Source organism: Hypomesus nipponensis, chromosome 11, assembly GCF_054491055.1.
Source record: "Hypomesus nipponensis isolate SF chromosome 11, ASM5449105v1, whole genome shotgun sequence".
In the NCBI taxonomy this organism is placed as follows: Eukaryota; Metazoa; Chordata; class Actinopteri; order Osmeriformes; family Osmeridae; genus Hypomesus; species Hypomesus nipponensis.
In genome coordinates, this window is record NC_140371.1 from 3,865,701 (window position 1) to 3,884,345 (window position 18,645).

The 18,645-nt window shown below is 44.9% G+C and overlaps 1 protein-coding gene and 1 long non-coding RNA gene across 3 annotated transcripts; both read left to right on the top strand.

Annotated features, from left to right (window-relative positions):
* Nucleotides 1–64: 64 nt before the first annotated feature.
* tmem87b (transmembrane protein 87B) lies at nt 65–10,665 on the top strand. 2 transcript variants are annotated; one of them, XM_084710012.1, is made up of 19 exons: nt 65–489; nt 1,299–1,359; nt 1,463–1,554; nt 1,777–1,911; nt 2,706–2,759; nt 2,881–3,055; nt 3,743–3,804; nt 4,617–4,800; nt 5,072–5,171; nt 5,345–5,438; nt 6,361–6,431; nt 7,201–7,310; nt 7,886–7,944; nt 8,038–8,141; nt 8,344–8,417; nt 8,676–8,761; nt 9,179–9,231; nt 9,361–9,391; nt 9,531–10,665. In XM_084710012.1, the coding sequence occupies exons 1-19, from the start codon at nt 337–339 to the stop codon at nt 9,570–9,572; spliced, it is 1,740 nt and encodes a 579-aa protein (XP_084566138.1). In that variant the 5' UTR covers nt 65–336; the 3' UTR covers nt 9,573–10,665. The 2 variants fall into 2 exon arrangements, with proteins under 2 accessions (XP_084566138.1, XP_084566137.1); XM_084710011.1 differs by lacking the exon at nt 6,361–6,431 and adding an exon at nt 6,706–6,777 and having other exon boundaries at nt 76–489; nt 7,202–7,310.
* A 5,714-nt stretch (nt 10,666–16,379) lies between these two features.
* LOC146267739 (uncharacterized) lies at nt 16,380–18,394 on the top strand. Its single transcript, XR_014768881.1, has 3 exons — nt 16,380–17,606; nt 17,709–17,786; nt 18,258–18,394. It is a non-coding gene; the product is annotated as an uncharacterized LOC146267739 (long non-coding RNA).
* Nucleotides 18,395–18,645: the final 251 nt, after the last annotated feature.

The window sequence follows — 18,645 nt, forward strand, 5'->3', positions numbered from 1 at the left end:
GTCGGCTACATTACGTATATTTTTAGATTGTGAACAAATAAAAAAAACAAAAATGGGATCGTTTCTTTATGGGTATAGTGTAGAATATAAATGCAACGCAATGGTCAAGATGTATTTGAAGGCTTTTTTGTTGGAATGCAGTTGTCTCTGATTGGAGGGGGAAAAACGGACTTATTTTAATTCCTTTTGGGCGGGTTTTGGGTTGTCATTGGGCTGGAGATGTTCTTGGACTTGCAAACCCTGCGCAGGTATGTGACGTCGCTTGGGCTCAGGTGAGCTTGTTCATGGCAGGCTATCAGAGGCAGGAAGCCACACATCTGCACAGCACGTAAGAACATGGCTGTCCGTGACAAGATGCAGACGTGGTGCTGCAGTGTTGGCACCCTGAGACCGTGGCTCATGCTTGTCTCTGGGATTTTACTCAGCGTTGAGAACCGGGGTGTCATGGCAGCCCCCGAGACCGGACAATGGAGTGTGACTATTGTCAATGTGAGTAACGTTTGTTCAGCTCCGGTCCAATGCAAGATCCAAAGCAATCTTCTATCCTCGCTAGTGCTAACTAACTGGCTAACAGTTAGCTATCTAGCTAGCATCTTCTGGAATAAAGCTAACACCCTGACAATGTTTTTAGTTAGCTAGCAGGCTGACGTTTTTGTTGTCAATCAGAACGTAACGTCAGATTTATATTCGAGTATAGCTTGTCTACTCGACTAGCTGTGCCAGTGACATGCTGACAATACAAATAAAATGCAAGCAAGCAATCTTTGCTCCCTTGTTAGCAACTGGGTTGCAAACAGATTGTAGTTCCCTTGCTCAAAGCAAGTCGCTGTACAGCTAGTCTAGTTAGTTAGCTAGTTAAGACGTCGTGGATAACATGACCAAACCGCACTTCCTCAGTCACTGTCTGTACTAGTATTGCTCCATCCTTACATACGATGTGATACCGAGATGCGAGGAAAATTCATGGTGTTTATTAACTTGTCAGCTGGACTAGGTGTTAGGTTGAATAGGTGTTTCAGATTAGCATGGCAATGTTGTTGCAAACGACCAGGCACGAGGCAACTAAGAAGAGTCGTATTAAATATTAATTCAACTAGCTGAAGTGCCCATTTTCCACAGAGGTAACTGCCATTGCCCTGTTCCATATCCTGTTGCTAAGTAAGGTGAGACAGGCAGACAGCAAGTTCTCAAAGAGACGCCTGTGTAGTTTGTACCGGTGAGAGATTGGACTACTAGACAGCCAGGCTTGTCTTGCCCTCTCAGCAGTGCCAATGTAAACACTCAGCTTCTCTCCACAGACCACAAAACCACTGCTGCTGAGAAAGTCCATGTACAAAGACACAGATGTCCAGTTGAAAGGTACTGCCATGCTGTAGACTTGAGGAGAAACACACTACTTGCTCACACGTCATGTCTCAGGAATCTTGCTTGTGCGTGCTAATTTTTAATATTCTATTTCCAGTTGTGTCATTCAGCTGTCCAGAGAAAGTGACGTTTACCATTAAGTGGTATCTGAAGTTTTATCCTTGTCACAACGAGTTCAACAACATAGAGGTTAGTAGAACACATCTGATGTCACCTTTGGTTACCTCAAGGGTGTGTAATGATTGTGGTGGTGGTAGCCTTTGTTTCCAGATCCCTTTGTCACAAACGTTATGCTTTGCCCTGAGGGAGGGGATGTTGCCGTACATAGCAGCCATAATTGCCCTTCTATACAGCCCACCTTTCCCTTAAGAAATCTGGTTTTGCTGAAGCCGTCGTCATGTTGTGTTGCAGGAGATGTATGAGAGGACGCCCCTGAGCCGAGGTGAGGGGCTGGACCCCAACCCCCTGGGGCAGGGAGAGGGCATCCTGCACATGCACCAGCCCCTCACCTGCAACAGCAGCCTGCGCTTCTTCCCCATGCTCAACGTAAGCAACACAACACAAACCTGTCTGTCTGCCTGTGATAAACTAACATAATCTGTCTGTCAGCATCACCTGTCTGTCTGCCTTTGATAACCCAGCATCACCCGTCTGTCAGACTGAGCTAGCTATCTGTCTTGTCAGCCCTCTGCTAGCTATCTGTCTGGTCCAGCCCTGTACTGGCTATCTGTCTTGTCATCCCTCTGCTAGCTATCTGTCTGGTCCAGCCCTGTGCTAGCTATCTCTGTCTTGTTAGCCCTGTGCTAGATATCTGTCTGGTCCAGCCCTGTGCTAGCTATCTGTGTCTTGTTAGCCCTGTGCTAGATATCTGTCTGGTCCAGCCATGTACTAGCTATCTGTCTTGTCATCCCTGTGCTAGTTATCTGTGTCTTGTCAGTCCTGTGCTAGCTATCTGTCTTGTCAGCCCTCTGCTAGCTATCTGTCTGGTCTAGCCCTGTGCTAGCTATCTGTGTATTGTCAGCCCTGTGCTAGCAATCTCTGTATTGTCAGCCCTGTGCTGGCTATCTGTCTTGTCATCCCTGTGCTAGATATCGGTCTGGGCCAGCCATGTGCTAGCTATCTGTCTTGTCATCCCTGTGCTAGTTATCGGTGTCTTGTCAGTCCTGTGCTAGCTATGTGTCTTGTCAGCCCTCTGCAAGCTATCTGTCTGGTCCAACCCTGTGCTAGCTATCTGTGTCTTGTCAGCCCTGTGCTAGCTATCTGTCTTGTCAACCCTCTGCTAGCTATCTGTCTTGTCAGCCCTCTGCTAGCTTACTGTGTGTTGTGTGTTTTTGTTCCAGAAAGCCAAGGCTGAACCTCGTCCCTTAGTGCTACATGCGGAGGGGGTGGAACCGGTAGGAAACTGGGGTGGGGGGTGTAGCCTGCTGTGTCATATCAGATACTTCTCTGTAACGTGCAAGTGTGTTTGTGCTGTTGTGTGTTTGTGTTGTGTATTATTCATGCTGTCTGTTCCAGGACCAGAACTACACCAGGTGGACAATGGAGGAGTACCAGCGTGGCTCTGCACCTCTAAGGAACACCAGCCTGGCCGCCAAGAGTGACGTCATAGCAACCACCTGGAGGGACGGGCCCTACCTGCTGGTGGTCAAGATCTCCTCCGATCGGCCCGCCGCAAGCTGGAACCTGACCGGTAGCAGCCCCACACAGCCTGCCTGGTTATCAAGGCTATCCAGGGTTTCCCACAGAAAATGCGTTAGTCAAGGTGGTAGGGTGAGATTTACTGATGGAGGAGGGGGGAGGGGGGGGGGGGGGGGGGGGTTGGTGGTTCTCCTCCAAAAACAAAGTTCTCTCGAGAAGGGAAACTGCCGTTGGAATGAAAGGGAGAAAACACGGCGAATATCAGTAATAAGAAAATAAAATAGCTTAGTTATTTATTACATTTTTTACAACGTTGTCAAGGCAGCAGGTGTGAGTTGTTAAGGCGGCTGCCTTAACTGCAAAGTGCTGCGGGAAACCCTGCTATCCACTGATTATCCTTAGGGACCTCAGGGAGAATTGAATAGAATTTAAGGCTGATTATCAGTTTTTATCTAGGTTTATTTATGAATTTGCGTCCGAACCAATACAGTGAATTGAATTATATATTAATTATGTTATACGTATGTATTGATGCTGTGTGAGCTAGATCCAAACGCGGGTTGAAATGTAGCATCACATTCATATACTGTACGTACATACCAAGATGAAAGGGGGCTTTGATGTTCAACGTTATCTTCTGCTGTTTTATTTAGACGACAATTAAGACACTGTCTGGTACTGTTTGCGGTTCACTGTCTAATGATATATCCTTCTGTCTGTCTCCTCTCTGGTGTCCCAGTGAGTGTGGTGATGAAGGGGTCACACGGCTTCATCTCTGTCACTGAGTGGCCTCTCATGATTGTGAGTAAACCCCATCTCCCTGTATAACAAACCAAACACACCTCTGCCATATGGAGAGGCCAGATCAGGAGTCTCTCAACCAAGACGCTAAGTTGGTCCTTAACATAACAACACAACATGGACTGGGACCTCACTGGTTGGACTGGGACCTCACCGGTCGGACTGGGGCCTCACCGGTCGGACTGGGGCCTCACCGGTCGGACTGGGACCTCACCGGTCGGACTGGGACCTCACCGGTCGGACTGGGGCCTCACCGGTCGGACTGGGGCCTCACCGGTCGGACTGGGGCCTCACCGGTCGGACTGGGGCCTCACCGGTCGGACTGGGGCCTCACCGGTCGGACTGGGGCCTCACCGGTCTAACCAGGATCTAGCGTGTCTAACAGGGAGCCCATTAGGACATTGTGGGAAACCACAGCCCTGATGCCAAATATTTAGACAAGAGACGTGTCACATACCTGAGTCTGTGCCTTTCAGAGGTGTTTGCTGTGGCTGACATTTACCCACATACACACGCACAACACACACACGTCCATACACATGCACACACTCACTACTGCCAGGACCGTTCTATGGAACAACAACCTGGTATGAAAACTATAGACGCCACCTATAGACACTTCCTCCTCAGTTCTACATGGTGCTGTGTGTTCACAGTTCTACATGGTGCTGTGTGTTCACAGTTCTACATGGTGCTGTGTGTTCTCAGTTCTACATGGTGCTGTGTGTTCTCAGTTCTACATGGTGCTGTGTGTTCACAGTTCTACATGGTGCTGTGTGTTCACAGTTCTACATGGTGCTGTGTGTTCTCAGTTCTACATGGTGATGTGTGTGGTGTACATCCTGCTGGGCCTGCTGTGGCTGCTGTGGTCGGCCTGCTACTGGAAGGACCTGCTGAGGATCCAGTTCTGGATCGCGGGGGTTATCTTCCTGGGCATGGTGGAGAAGGCTGTGTTCTGCGCCGAGTACGAGAACACCAACTCCATGGGGGCTGCTTGTGAGTCTCCTAACCTTGCAGTGTGTGTTTGAGCTTGTTTGTTTTGGCTTGTGTGTCTGTTTCTGGTGTGTGTGTGTGAAAAAGGAAGGGGGGGGTTGTTTTGTTGTTGTCCTCACTGTTTTAGGATTATCTGTGTAAAGAGATATGTCAGGGAAACCCAGTTTGTCTCTAAAAACTCAACCACCAGACAACACACACACCAGCTCAGACACAAACACTGACTTGCTGATCTTTGCTGAGCTAGTGTGTGTGTGTGTGTGTGTGGTCTCAGCCCCAGGCCTGCTGATCTTTGCTGAGCTGGTGTCTGCTCTGAAGAGGACCCTGGCCAGACTGCTGGTCATCATCGTCAGTTTGGGCTATGGCATCGTCAAGTAGGTCCTACACCACCTCTTCATATCTTTTAGTTATTATTGTTGTTATAACTGTTGTTCTCACAAATACGCTAGAATATTGTTTTATATTTTTATTTATAAAAAATGTTAACAGTGTAGAATAATTAGGTTTATAGCTGTTTTTTCCCTTGTGTGTTTGTTTCGTGAACCAGGCCACGCCTAGGCACAGTTATGCACAGAGTGGTGGGGCTAGGAGTCCTGTACTTTGCCTTCGCCAGCATTGAAGGGGTCCTGAGGATCACTGGGGTGAGGAGAGCCACCTCACTGAGCCTGTCATGTCAGTTGAGACAGAAGGGCTGTCCCCGACTAAGATTTTTTTTGGTCGACCATGACTCGACTAAATCGTCTGAAAATTGACTAATCGAACTTTGAAACGCTTTAAAAAACAAACAAACGTACAAACATTTTTGCGATCTGACTCAATGGCTGCTGTACATTGCAGATTCAGCCGCTAATAGCCACTAATATTAAGACTCGTATCACCAGTCCTGTTGTAATCAAATACCAATGGTATTTAGTATCTCTTACAATGTACTACAAATAAAAAATATTGTTTGTTTAACATGCAAATCATCAGAGCGCGCTTATCACTGCCTGAACTTGCAGCCCGCGAAGTTACGTAGAAGCTGAGTGGGGGACGGTGCAACAGAGAAAGTTTTTGTTGTCTTGGCCGGAGAAGATAATGTCATTCGATTTGGATGTGATTCTTATAATAGGCATATTCATTTTTCAACCCAGCGCGTGTTAGCATGTGTGAAGTAGGGCTAGACCAACTTACGTTTTTCAGGTGGTAGGCTACATCATATTCGACGTCAAACTTTGAAAAATAAACCGTTTTTGGCAGAGTTTGCATTCAACGTTTTTAGAGTCACCCGCTACTTAGTAAATGTAAATGTACTTTAATGAAATGCTGCAATACCACTGATTTCTTTGCCATTTTGACTAATAACACCGACAAAGTAGGCTATGGCAGAGTTTGTAGTTCTGCAGCCAATTGTGCTCATGTCGTGTGCAAAATACCAACCCAAAAGAAAGCGCAGATTAAACGAAAGGGAAAACAGTTACACCTTTTCTTTTAAATTATATATTTTTAGAATAGGTTTATTTGTCTCTACAGTTCCAATTTAATATTTCATGGGTTGTGTGTGTGTGTGTGTGTTGGCTGAAGGGTCGGGATAATGGACCAGCCCTCATCACAGCCATAGTTTTAGCTGTGTTTGACTCCTGCTGCGTGTGGTTCATATCCTTCCAACGGACATGTCTCTCTCACACACACACGCACACTAACATGCACTGAATGCTACGCCAGTCCAGCCTGAACCTCCACATTCTCTCATTGCTTTGGGGAAGAAAGTTGACTAATTACTGTGGGGAATGGGTGTGTTGTCTCTGTCCTCACCCTTCTCTTCCCCCTTTTACTCCTCCCTCTCCCTCCTCCTCTCCCCCCTCCATCTCCCTCCCTCGTCCTCTCCCTTTTCCCTCTTCCTCCTCCTCTCCCCCTTTCGTCTCTCAGGCTAAAGACTCTGACCTGGCCTTGTTGGCCAGCATCCCCCTGGCTCTACTTGACTCCTCTCTCTGCTGGTGGATATCCTTTGGTTCTCCTGTTCCTGTACTCCTGCCTCCAGCCTCCACCCTGCTTCTATATTGGGTCTGCCTCCAGCCTCTACCCTTTTTATTTAGGGCCTACCTCCTGCCTCTACTCCGCCACTATTTGGGTCTGCTTCTAGCCTCCACTCTTTCTATCTTGGGTCTGCCTCCAGCATCTAGTCTGCCTCTATCAGCTCCAACCCCCAACCTACAGGTGCTGCTGAGGGACAAAAGTAGAGGCACATCTTCTAACCTGGCATGACATTCATCGTTGTTGTTTAACCCTAACCCTCTGGTTTCATCTGCATGGTGTCATGAGGTCTGACACCTGGTGTAGTGTTTGGTCTGGGGCCAGACAGTGTTTGGTCTGGGGCCAGACAGTATTTGGTCTGGGGTCAGTTGTTTCCTTGACTACCTGACACATCTTCGTGAGTCTGGCGCAGACCATCAAGACCCTGAAGCTGCGGAGGAACCCGGTCAAGCTGTCGCTCTACCGGCACTTCACCAACACGCTCATCTTCGCAGTGTTAGGTGGGTAATGTGCTCCGCTCCTAATCCTAACCATGGTCTTTACCAGACAAGGGGCGATGCTGTCGAATCATTGGGTGAAGTTGATTAGTGACTCCCACTGTAATGTAACAAATGGAGCAGTCCTATAAGTGCTGATTGTGAGGCAAATCCAAAACACATCAAGCACTTTTTTCCAAGCTGTATAATGACATGGTCTAATTATGACGTGTGATAATAACAACTTGTCAACTTGTCTGTCGGCCTACCTCCCGGTAGTCATTAGGCAGCGTGTTCATGTATTTTGTGGGAGTGGCTTTTAAGGGTGGGGGTGGAATGTTTTGGTTTAAATCCTTTCAAACTCAAGCTCAATTTGCCAGGCTCGCAAAATGTGTCTATCCTGACTTTAAAAGCACAAAAAAGGAGGACGTCAAATATTCAACTTTTCACTGAAATTGTTAAGCCGATGGTATATTTTTTTTAAATGAATGAATATAATTACATTCAAAACAGATGAGAGGTGTCTGACTGGTGACAGCTGACCTAGTGGTGTGATGATGACGCAGCACTGATATAAAGTTGTTGTTTGTCCTGCTCAGCTTCCATCATCTTCATGGTGTGGACCACTAAGAAGTTCAGGCTAGCAGACTGCCAGTCTGTGAGTATGGCAGACCAAGCTGGAGGTTGATGATGAAGATGATTACTGCAGGATTTTCATAGGAGGGTGAATGTGGTATGTTTCTGTTGACAGGACTGGATGGAGCTGTGGGTGGATGATGCCTTCTGGAGGTTCCTCTTCTCCATCATCCTTCTCGTCATCATGTTCCTATGGCGACCGTCCGCCAACAACCAAAGGTGAGATGCTGGAACATAATCGGACAGTACTGAGATGCCCTCTGCGAACTTGCTTGTAAAAAGGGCTATACATAAAGTAAAGAAAACAAACCCCCCCCCCCCCAAAACTGTATTTTTTAATTTGCGAGTCTCTAGTCAAACAGCCCGAACTGCAGTGTCTCCCTGGTACAGTTTGACTCTTGACCCCCCTGATCCCACCCAGGTACGCTTTCACTCCGCTGATGGACGACTCGGACGATGAGGAGATAGAGGAGTTCTTGGTGTCAGCTAACATAGGTAACCTTGACCCCACATGGGTAACCCTGACCCCACATGGGTAACCCTGACCCCACATGGGTAACCCTGACGCCACCCCAACATAGTGTCCTCTGACCTGACCCCACCCCTAATCTGATCCTGTTATTCACCCCATGTGTGCTTATACATGCACGCTGACACACACACATGATCATGACCAGATCCAGACCTCTTCAGCTGGCTTGGCACTCCTGCTACCTGTGCTCTAGGGTTATTATGGTCTGTTTGGCTCCTCAGCTGATGGGATCAAGCTGCGGGCCACCAATAAGAATGAGTCCAACGGGTCAGCCAAGCCCCCCCCTGCGGCCCCAGGAGCTGGCCCTGTGAGTACAGCTGCAGCTCACTGACCTCCACCTGACTGTTGACACACTGTCTGTCCCTCTAGCTCTCTCTCTCGCTGGCTGTCTGTCTCTCTACCTCTTTTTTTCTTGTGCTGTCTTTCTCTCTTTTTCTTGCGCTCTCTCTCTTTTTGTCACAGTCTATCACTCTTCCTCTCTATCTTTCTGTCACACTGTGTCTCTCTACATCTCTCTCTCGCTGTCTGTCTCTCTCTTGCTTTGATTAGTTGTATCCATTCAAAGGCATTTTGGTCTGTGCCCGTTGATGACGTCCCTTTGATATCAGAAATTAACTGAGAGGTTCCAGATCGAGTCATATTTGAAGATGTGTCTGTTGTTGTCTGGAGCAGCAGCTCTGTGACTGACACCTATCAGCTCCTGTCTCTGTGTCTCCTTCTCCAGGATGAAGACTTGAAGTGGGTGGAAGACAACATTCCTACCTCTCTGACAGACGTGTAAGCAGCAGCACATGAACTGTCATATTGTTTGATGGGAATCAGCTCATCACCAGATTTTACTAGATACTTACTCTCTCCCCTCGTGTGTGTGTGTGTGTGTGTGTGTGTGTGTGTGTGTATGTGTAGAGCTCTGCCAGTCCTGCTGGACTCTGATGAGGTAAGTGACTAGTCCTATTGGATTAACATAAACATGAGTTTATTTCATATCACCCATAGACACATGAATGAAGAGCCCAACAGTGTTTATAGAACCGGAGCAAACCCTTTACATGTTTTATATTGTGTTTCCTATCCAGGAAATCATGACCACCAAGTATGAGATGTCCAAGATGGAGTAGATGGGAGGACCCCCCCCCTCCTCTCGTAGAGAACCCCTCTCCTGGACAACGCTCTCCTCCCTGGAGAAGCCTCTCATCCCTGGAGAACCTGTCCTCTCCTGGACAACCCTCTCCTGTAGAACCCCTTTCCTAAACAACCTTCCCCTGGAGAACCCTCTCCTGGAGAACCCTCTCCTCTCCTGGAGAACCCTCTCCTCTCCTGGAAAACCCTCTCCTCTGTAGAACCCTCCTCTGTAGAACCCCTTTCCTAAAGAACCTTCCCCTGGAGAACCCTCTCCTGGAGAACCCTCTCCTCTCCTGGAGAACCCTCTCCTCTCCTGGAGAACCCTCTCCTCCAGAGTGTGTGTGTGTGTGTGAGGGGGGGGTCTGGGCTGGAGGCTCCACCTCTGCCTGCCTTCCTCTCAGACTCTCCTAGACACCACCGTGATGATAACAACAGAAAGAGGCAACAATGATTACAAAAACCATCTGACTGACCACCGACCACACGTGCACTTTTCTCCATGCAAAGCTCCTAGTTGGAAAGAGCCTTCTGTTCCAAAGGCAATAGTTCACATTATATTACAGGATGTATTTATTTTTGTTTTAGTGACTGAGTGGAGGTATTTTGGAGATCCAGACTGGTTATCTACAAGCTAGACTGGAGGTGTTCTAGTTCTGCTTCTCACTAAGGGATGCTGCATCCCTTTTATGTAAAGATATAATGTGACTGGTTGTGTTTACGTGTGTGACTGTTCATGAATGTGAAAGAATGTGTATTTGTGTGTATTTACACACACATTGTATATAGTGTGTGTGTGTGTGTTTTGTTTGTCAAGGCTGGGACACGATTCATACAATGTGTGTGAATAAAGCAGTACTAAGAGAAGTGTTCATGTTCGACTCGGGAAGCACAGGGTGTGTGAGAGTGTTACGTTGAACTAAAGTGGTGTGTATCAATGAAAGCAGATGTAAGTTTGGAAGTGTGTGTGACGGTGAGAGGTGTTTGTGTTTTAATGAGGTGTGTGTTGAGGCTAACGCAGGGAGTTGTGTGTGTTATGCGTTAGATCTTCTGTCCTGTGTGAAATAAAGAGCAATACTGGTCCTATTTGAATGGTTTGTGCTGCTATGAGACTCATTCTAACATGACATCCCTACTCACATGTTCATGAAGCCTGGTGCTCATCTTTGTTTTTCTCCATTTGTATTTATTTTTATATTCCAGTGAGAAAAACTGAAAAATAGTTTTACAAAATTATCTGACTGGTTGGTTATCTGGCTGGTTTCACAGAGTCCAGAAGGAGACCTGGGTGGTGACATCTGCAGGACCCACACCTGATGGTAGTTCTCAGTCTTGACTCACCTAGTGGGGTGTGGTGCTGTAGTCCTGACTCACCTGGTGGTGCTGCCTGGAATGGTCCTCACCTGTGTAGAACACCTGGCTTGGAGACCTCCGACCTCCAGGCTGTCTCCTTATCATCTTGTGTTTAGTTGATAGGTGGGCGGCGTATGGACAGGTTTCTCCATAGGACTACCTGCTGGTTCTGGGGTGTGAGGACATACTTATTGACTAATGTCCTAACGCCTACTACCATATTAACCTACCTGGGGGGTATTCCAGGTAGAGGGTTCAACAAACTGTGATCCTAACCCTCAGGGGTGGTCTTTCCTACAGGCGGTATAGGCAGTCGCCAAGGGCGCCACTCAGAGGGGGGCGCAAAAAAAATGCGTCGTTTTTTGGCGCCCCCTTCTATATCTCCATCCAATATTTTGACATAAAAAAAATGAATCTAACATTAGAGTAAATGAGCCAAAAATCGAAAACAGAAGGGGTACGTAACTTCTTGGTGTTATCACATCAGACATGCTAGCACAGTGAGGCGTTTGGGTAGACTGGGTTTGTGTTGAAGAACGAAATAATGAAGAGGCAAAAGCCATCCGGGGCGGAATTTAAGAAGAAAAGAAAGGAAGAAAAGAAACGTGCAAAGGTAAAAGGTAGCCTAAATTTAGGCTAGGATTAATCCTTGTTCTTAGCCTAGAATGAATTCCTGATAAGAAAACGTTCATGAATACGTGAATAGGTGGGCACTTTAGTGGAGTTAAGAAAATATGCACCATATCATTGAACGTTTTCCTCCTCCCTGTCACACAGTTCTTAAAGGATTTTACACAGGTGGGTATAACAAAAACGATATGTCCATTTATTCTACATTATACAAAAAAGCTAGTTTATTTACAAAACAAAGTGAATTAACACACCCCCAAAAAAACACTGCAATTGGACTTGACAGGTAGCAGAAATCAAGCAGAAATGGACTTGAAAAATATAAATAACTTGGTGCCCAACCGAGCCAATAAAGCCAAGTCACTCATTTAGTGGTAGAATCCATTGTTGTCTACAAAATTATTTTAGATATACTATAGGTTTAGTTAACTTGCAAATCCTGAGGATAGCCTACTGTAGCAGACCTTTCTATGTGACAACGGACAAGGGTGTTTTGTCCCTCGGGAATTGCCGTAGGCTTGATGGTGAACGCATTAGTGAAATCAGTGAGGCCTGTTCAAATAGCGATGTCAAGAAGAGCAGTGGTAAAATACAAGTTATGAAAAGAGACCGCGTCCGTATCTTTTTGTCCAGAGGATCATATACAATTCGATCTAAAACAAACTTACAAAGAGCTGGGTTACACTACCAAAGTTGAATAGACCAATTATTTGTAAAAATTCGGGATGCGCGCACAATGTGGCTGCTGAAAACCGGGAAAGGATAGCATTTTAAATGGCAAAAGGACCACACGGATGATACAAATAGTTAGATTTAAAAAGACCAAAAGGTTCGAAGACAACAGCCTTTAGAGAGAAAGCGATTACCCATTGATCTGTCAAATCAGAACTTTGATTCGGGTCACGAAAGTCTTGAAATTTGAGTGAGAATGTCGCCCGGTACAGACCGCATTGTCGAGCGGCAACCATGTATTCACGTCATGTCACAAAGTTAATAATTTTACAGTTTTACAGTCAATTGTACATCTAAAATGTCGAACAGGGCAGCTTTCAAGAGATATGGGAATTCTGCTTTTAGCCACCTGGTCTGATTATTTCTGATTTGTTTAAACTGGCAATCTGAGTGAGACTGCTTCCCCGTTACACTGTTTTTGACGTTACCCTCAGTCAGGCTGGCTCACTGGCAGTGTGCACAATGTTGTATTTCACCCCATACTACACCAGAAACATCAGGGAGGACTGCCTACTGTAGATACAAGCCTGATGAAGATAGCAAGCCACCTGTTTCATTCTAGCCTGACGTTGTCATACTCATAATTCTAGTCAGAATATGAGTCTGATAACTCTCCGTCTATGGGGCGTGTTTCAACTGAACTTGTAAAACTAATGCCTCTTCGCTCAATTGGATAACCTACAACCAATCATAGCAACGTAATATGTTTTTTATTGAAAACAAATTCAACACAAGCGCTCTTTCGTGACGTTGTTGATTACATTACTGTTGATCATCTGGCCATCATCGTATAAAGCCCGCCTTGGCAATTTCATTGGTCCGCCCAGCTCCTGGTTTTATATACTTTGTCCCCAATACAGCCCCTCCAGACCCAACTTCCCGACAATTTTTTTTTTGTGGGCGGGGCAAAGTTGGGCTGGCAGCCAGGCAAACAAAGTGGTAGAATAAGCAGTACTTTTACTGTTCATTCATTGTGGACGACAACGAAAAACTCATGTTGCGCATGAGCACTTCGATCCTGTATTCTTTAACATGTACGTCAAAAAGCACAACTCTGCTGTGCCTTTGCACGTAAAAATGTTATGCCAGTAATCATCTATGTTACGTATCAAACATGGACCAATTAAAATCGAGATATTACTGGACATTTGCGCAGCTGACATCATTACACCAGCTAAGCGTAATCCCCGCGAAATTCAAAGTAAAAATGACGGCAGCAGTATCTCCCCATATCGTAGAACTAAGACATTTTTCAAAGCAGGGCTCCAGACTAACTTTTTTTACTAGGAGCACAGTAGCCCCTGACTGAACATTTTAGGAGCGCAAGCAGAAAATTAAGGGGCACACCTCATATTGACCTGCAATGCATTTATTAATGTAACTGGAGAGGGTACAATTCAGTGGCAATTTTAGATCCTTTTTAGGAGTGCTCAAGCACTCCTAATACTTTTAAATATTTTCTTAAATATATTGTTTTATCATTTGATGCTGGTAGTTCATGAAGAAAGGGACATCCTTAGTTTTTTAATTCAATATTTTGCATGATAATACATAAATATATTAATTGCTATCCAGTGAAATTAGGGATTTATATTAGCAAGGGGGTTTACGTTTAGCACTTTTGCAAGGCACTGTATTCATGTCACATTCTCATTGGGGGCTGAGCACCCCTAAAGGTCTGATCCTAGAATCGCTCCTGCAACGCACCATATAAGCTTGAGTTTAAATACATTATTTAATGTGACATTACGTACTGTACATGGAAGTCTTAGCTAAATTACTTAAATGTATGATGCACTTTTCGATCAGTCCTCCGACACCGCAACACGATACTTGCTGCGTATAACAGCGCAACAGCTCAAACACAGGCATGGATACAGTAGCAACGCTAGTGCTAAATAAGTATTTAGCTGCTAGGCTCCATGACGCCGGGTAAGAAGGTTTCGTGAAACTGCTCACCAGAAGAACGAAGGGGCACCCACTTGTCTGGCAGATTAAGACATGTTTGTAGGAACCTAGCGAAAAATAGCCTAAACTTTCCTAGACTTTAAAGTCCATATGGCAGGTTAACCACCACTGTTGATTAATGGGTACATAAAGCACTCAAGATATGTATATTATTCAAGAAATCTAAAAATGGTGTCTCAATGACTGAGTGATGGGTGACTCACCCCCATCACCCTGTGTGACTCCCCAGTCAACACTGTGGAGTCCTTCCGCTTCCTGGGCACTATCCTCTCCCAGGACCTCAAGTGGGAACTGAACATTAGCTCCCTCACCAAGAAAGCACATCAGAGGGTGTACTTCCTGCGGCAGCTGAAGAAATTCAACCTGCCAAAGACAATGATGGTGCAATTCTACACAGCCATCATTGAGTCCATCCTCACCTCCTCCATCACCACCTGGTATGCTGCTGCCACTGCCAAGGACAAGAGCAGGCTGCAGCGTATCATCCGCACTGCAGAGAAAGTGATTGGCTGCAATCTGCCTTCCCTCGAGGACCTGCACACCTCAAGGACCGTGAGACGGGCGAAGAAGATTGTGGCTGACTCCTCCCACCCTGGACATTCCCTGTTTCAGTCCCTCCCCTCTGGCAGAAGGTTGCGGTCCATCAGGACCAAAACCTCACGCCATACAAACAGTTACTTCCCTTCCGCTGTTGGCCTCCTCAACAAGGCCAAAGCTCACACTGACTGAATGTCCTTATAAACGTTTTACTTTTTGCACTACACTCAACTCCTGTAATATTTGTATTTTATATTGTAAATTGGCAACTTATATTGTACTTTATTGTATATTTTATTTTAATTGTGTTCCACTCAGTATTGCTAGTTTATGTATCCATAGTATAGTTAGACCACATATTTAAATTTAAGATTCCTATATGTTTACTGTATGCACCTTCCTGCCAAAGCAAATTCCTTGTCTGTGCAAACTTTCATGGCGAATAAATCCCATTCTGATTCCGATTCTGATCAGGCACACAATGAAATCAGTGTTGGTGCAGATGTTTGTCTTCTAGACTAAGTGAATGAATTCCTAGGTATTACACAATCAATTGAATGGGGGGGGGGGGGGGGGGGGGGGCTGCTGTGTTACCCCAAACAGTGTTTAGATTTTGTGATATCAGCAAGTGTTAAATTGATGACTCTGCTTTTTATAAAATGTGTAATTTGAATAGTGTTCTATAAGAAGACCTTTTGTGTCTTTTTTTTTTTTTTACAAATCTTTTTTATTAGAATAACTTAAAATAACTTATCAGGATATTTTCAATTTAGTTTTGTTGATTTACTGATCAAATAGTCTCAACTCACATATTCCCAATTCCATTTTACTGTTTTAGATGAACGACACAAATTCTGCTGAACTCTCTTCTTCAGCATACAGTACCGATGAGTACATTCCAGAAAGCTCCTATGACAGTGAAGAATTCGACTGTAGCTTGAAAAGAACTAAAACACCACACAACCGTGATGACACACTGGGTGTCTCTGGCGTAATGGGATTGAATGACCCTCTCTGTGACTCTACAACATCAGACAACACTCTTGACAGGCCCAGCCTTACATCTGGAGCACAAGAGGAAACCTGTTTGAGTCCGAACATCAATGAGAATATAGTTGTCAATGCATGCCCCCAAAAAGTTTCAAGCAGGGTGTACGACAAAATACATTATCACTTGCATTGCTCTAAGCCTTATGCCAAGATGGCAAGGCATCTAGAAAGCGCACACAAAAATATAATGGATGTGGCTAAAGACTTAAGCCTTCCAAAGGGTTGCGAAGAAAGAAAGAAACTGTTAGATTATATACGCAACAAGGGAAACTATGCTCACAATGCTGGTGTTATGGAGTCAGGAAAGGGGGAGCTAGTTCCATTTAAACGACCAAGTAAAGAAACAAACGGGAAGGACTTCATGCACTGTGCTTACTGCCAAGGACTTTTTACAAGAAAGGCCCTGTGGCGGCACTTACGTCATTGTACACTTAAACCTGTATCAGACAAACCCAAACCAGGAAAGAACCGTGTTCAGTCCATGTGTGCATACACAGGGCCAGTGCCTTCACACATAAGTAAACAACTGTGTTGAGTTATCAGTGCCATGACTACAAACACAGTCACGGATATAATAAAAAATGACCCAGTCATTATTGAAGTTGGGCAGCACTTGTTAAACAAAGGTGGGACGTCAGCCAGGAATCAACAGATTGTACGTGAGAAGATGCGAGAAATGGGAAGGCTGCTTCAGAAGGCCAGGAAGGTCACCACCATGAAAACAATGAAAGACCTCATAAATCCAAAGAAATACATGAAGACAGTCAAAGCTGTCCAGGTTACATGTGGGTATGACAGTGAAACAGATACGTTCATTAATCCATCACTAGTGAAATAAAGTTGGGCATTCTCTGGTTAAAGTAAGCAAACTTTTAAAAGCTCAGGGTTTAATCTCAAATGACAAAGATCTTGTTAGGGATGCCAGTGAGTTTCAAGACGTCCATAAGGAAAAGTGGAATGAGATTATTTCAGCTACGGCGTTGAGGAACATCAGGGAAGCAAAGTGGAACAAACCCTCTCTCATGCCCTTTACTGAAGACGTCCAAAAAATGCATGCGCATCTCAATCAAGTGCAAGAGGAGAGCTTCAATTCACTAACCAAAAGTCCATCTACAAACGACTGGATGCAGTTGGCAAAGGTGTGTCTGACCCAGATCATTCTCTTTAACCGGCGCAGGGAAGGAGAGGTGTCATGCATGCCTCTATCGGCATTATCATCAAGAGACGCCTCTGATACACATGAGGATTTGGACTGGGCATTCTCTGAAGTGGGAAAAAAAAATCTGCCGACACTTCGCAAGGATCATCGTCAGGGGAAAACGTGGTCGGCCAGTACCAATGCTCCTTACTCCAAAAATGCCAAGTGCTTTAGAACTGCTTGTCAAGCAAAGAGAAGCTTGTGGGGTTCTAAAAGACAATAGTTACATGTTTGCAAGACCAGCAGCTATGACACATTTCCGAGGTTCAGACTGCATCCGTAGCTATGCAAGTGAGTGTGGTGCAAAGTCTCCCAAGTCATTGACATCTACCAGACTGAGAAAGTATGCTGCAACCCTTTCAACAGTGCTGAATGACAGACACAGAGCAGGACCAGCTGGACAACTTTCTTGGCCATGACATATGAATCCATCGCGAGTTCTATCGACTACCTGAGAAGACCCTGCAACTCGCCAAGATCAGCAAACTTCTCATGGCTCTAGAGCAAGGAAGATTAGCTGAGTTTCATGGCAAAAACTTGGATGAAATTGTCATAGATCCAGACGGTGGGTTATTGTTAGGGTTTTTTGATAGATTTTTTGGTGTTTACTGTGTGTTACCTTTTGTTTTATCACATCGATAAACTGTATTATGTATGACTTCAACAGAAAAAGTTCATGACAGTGAAGAGGAGGATAATCACTCAGACAGCGTACAGCAGGGAATCTGTTCATCTGCAGTTGATGGTATGTATTGTCAGTAAGTTACTGTCAAAGAAAGTAAAATACTATTATTTTTGATAGTTTTCAAAAAGTTTTGACATCCAGTGTCTTGTAAGGGACAGTGCATGTTGTCATTACAGTGTGTTTTCATAGTGCATATCATTGTGGACACATGGTCTTAATAATTGGGAATGGAAAATCTACTGTGATGTAAACAATCTAACAGTCAGATATACTTATATAAAAATTTAAACCATGACAGTCTTACTTTCAAAATGGGTCTAATTGTTAGATTAAACAATGAGTCTGTTGGTTCTTTGTGATGGCAGTCTGTTGAACATATATTACTAATCGTCATTATAAACTTGCTTAGAAATTAGTGCATTAACTATTTAAGTTTATAATGGTGAATAATAATATATGTTCAACAGATTGCCATCACAAAGAACCAACCGACTCAGTGTTTAACAGTTCTTTTTGGATAATTTTTGATAGAACTATCAGCAAAGGAGGACGCTTCCTACAACTGAGAGGGATGAAAGGCCCCCACCTCCCAAGAAACTCAAACCACAATTAGATGATCTGATACCATCAGAAGTCAGTGCTGTGAGGTCATCCCCCAAAGGTGAACGTTGTGACCCTCTTTTTTGTATGTCGGTAATGATTGTCTATTCATTTTTGAAGAAGAACTGTAGTTAACAGTGTATGAATTAAACTAATGGTCAAACTGATTGCCAATGTTGTAATAGCAGCCACATAGGAAATATGAAGAAGAACACCTTTTGAATCAGAATCAGAATGGGATTTTATTCGCCATGAAAGTTTGCACAGACAAGGAATTTGCTTTGGCAGGAAGGTGCATACAGTAAACATATAGGAATCT

Coding starts and splice junctions, on each gene's coding strand:
- tmem87b (XM_084710012.1), top strand. CDS start 337: ATGGCTGTCCGTGACAAGATGCAGACGTGGTGCTGCAGTGTTGGCACC. Junction 8,142..8,343: donor CCGTCCGCCAACAACCAAAG/GTGAGATGCTGG, acceptor GATCCCACCCAG/GTACGCTTTCACTCCGCTGA. Junction 8,418..8,675: donor CTTGGTGTCAGCTAACATAG/GTAACCTTGACC, acceptor TTGGCTCCTCAG/CTGATGGGATCAAGCTGCGG.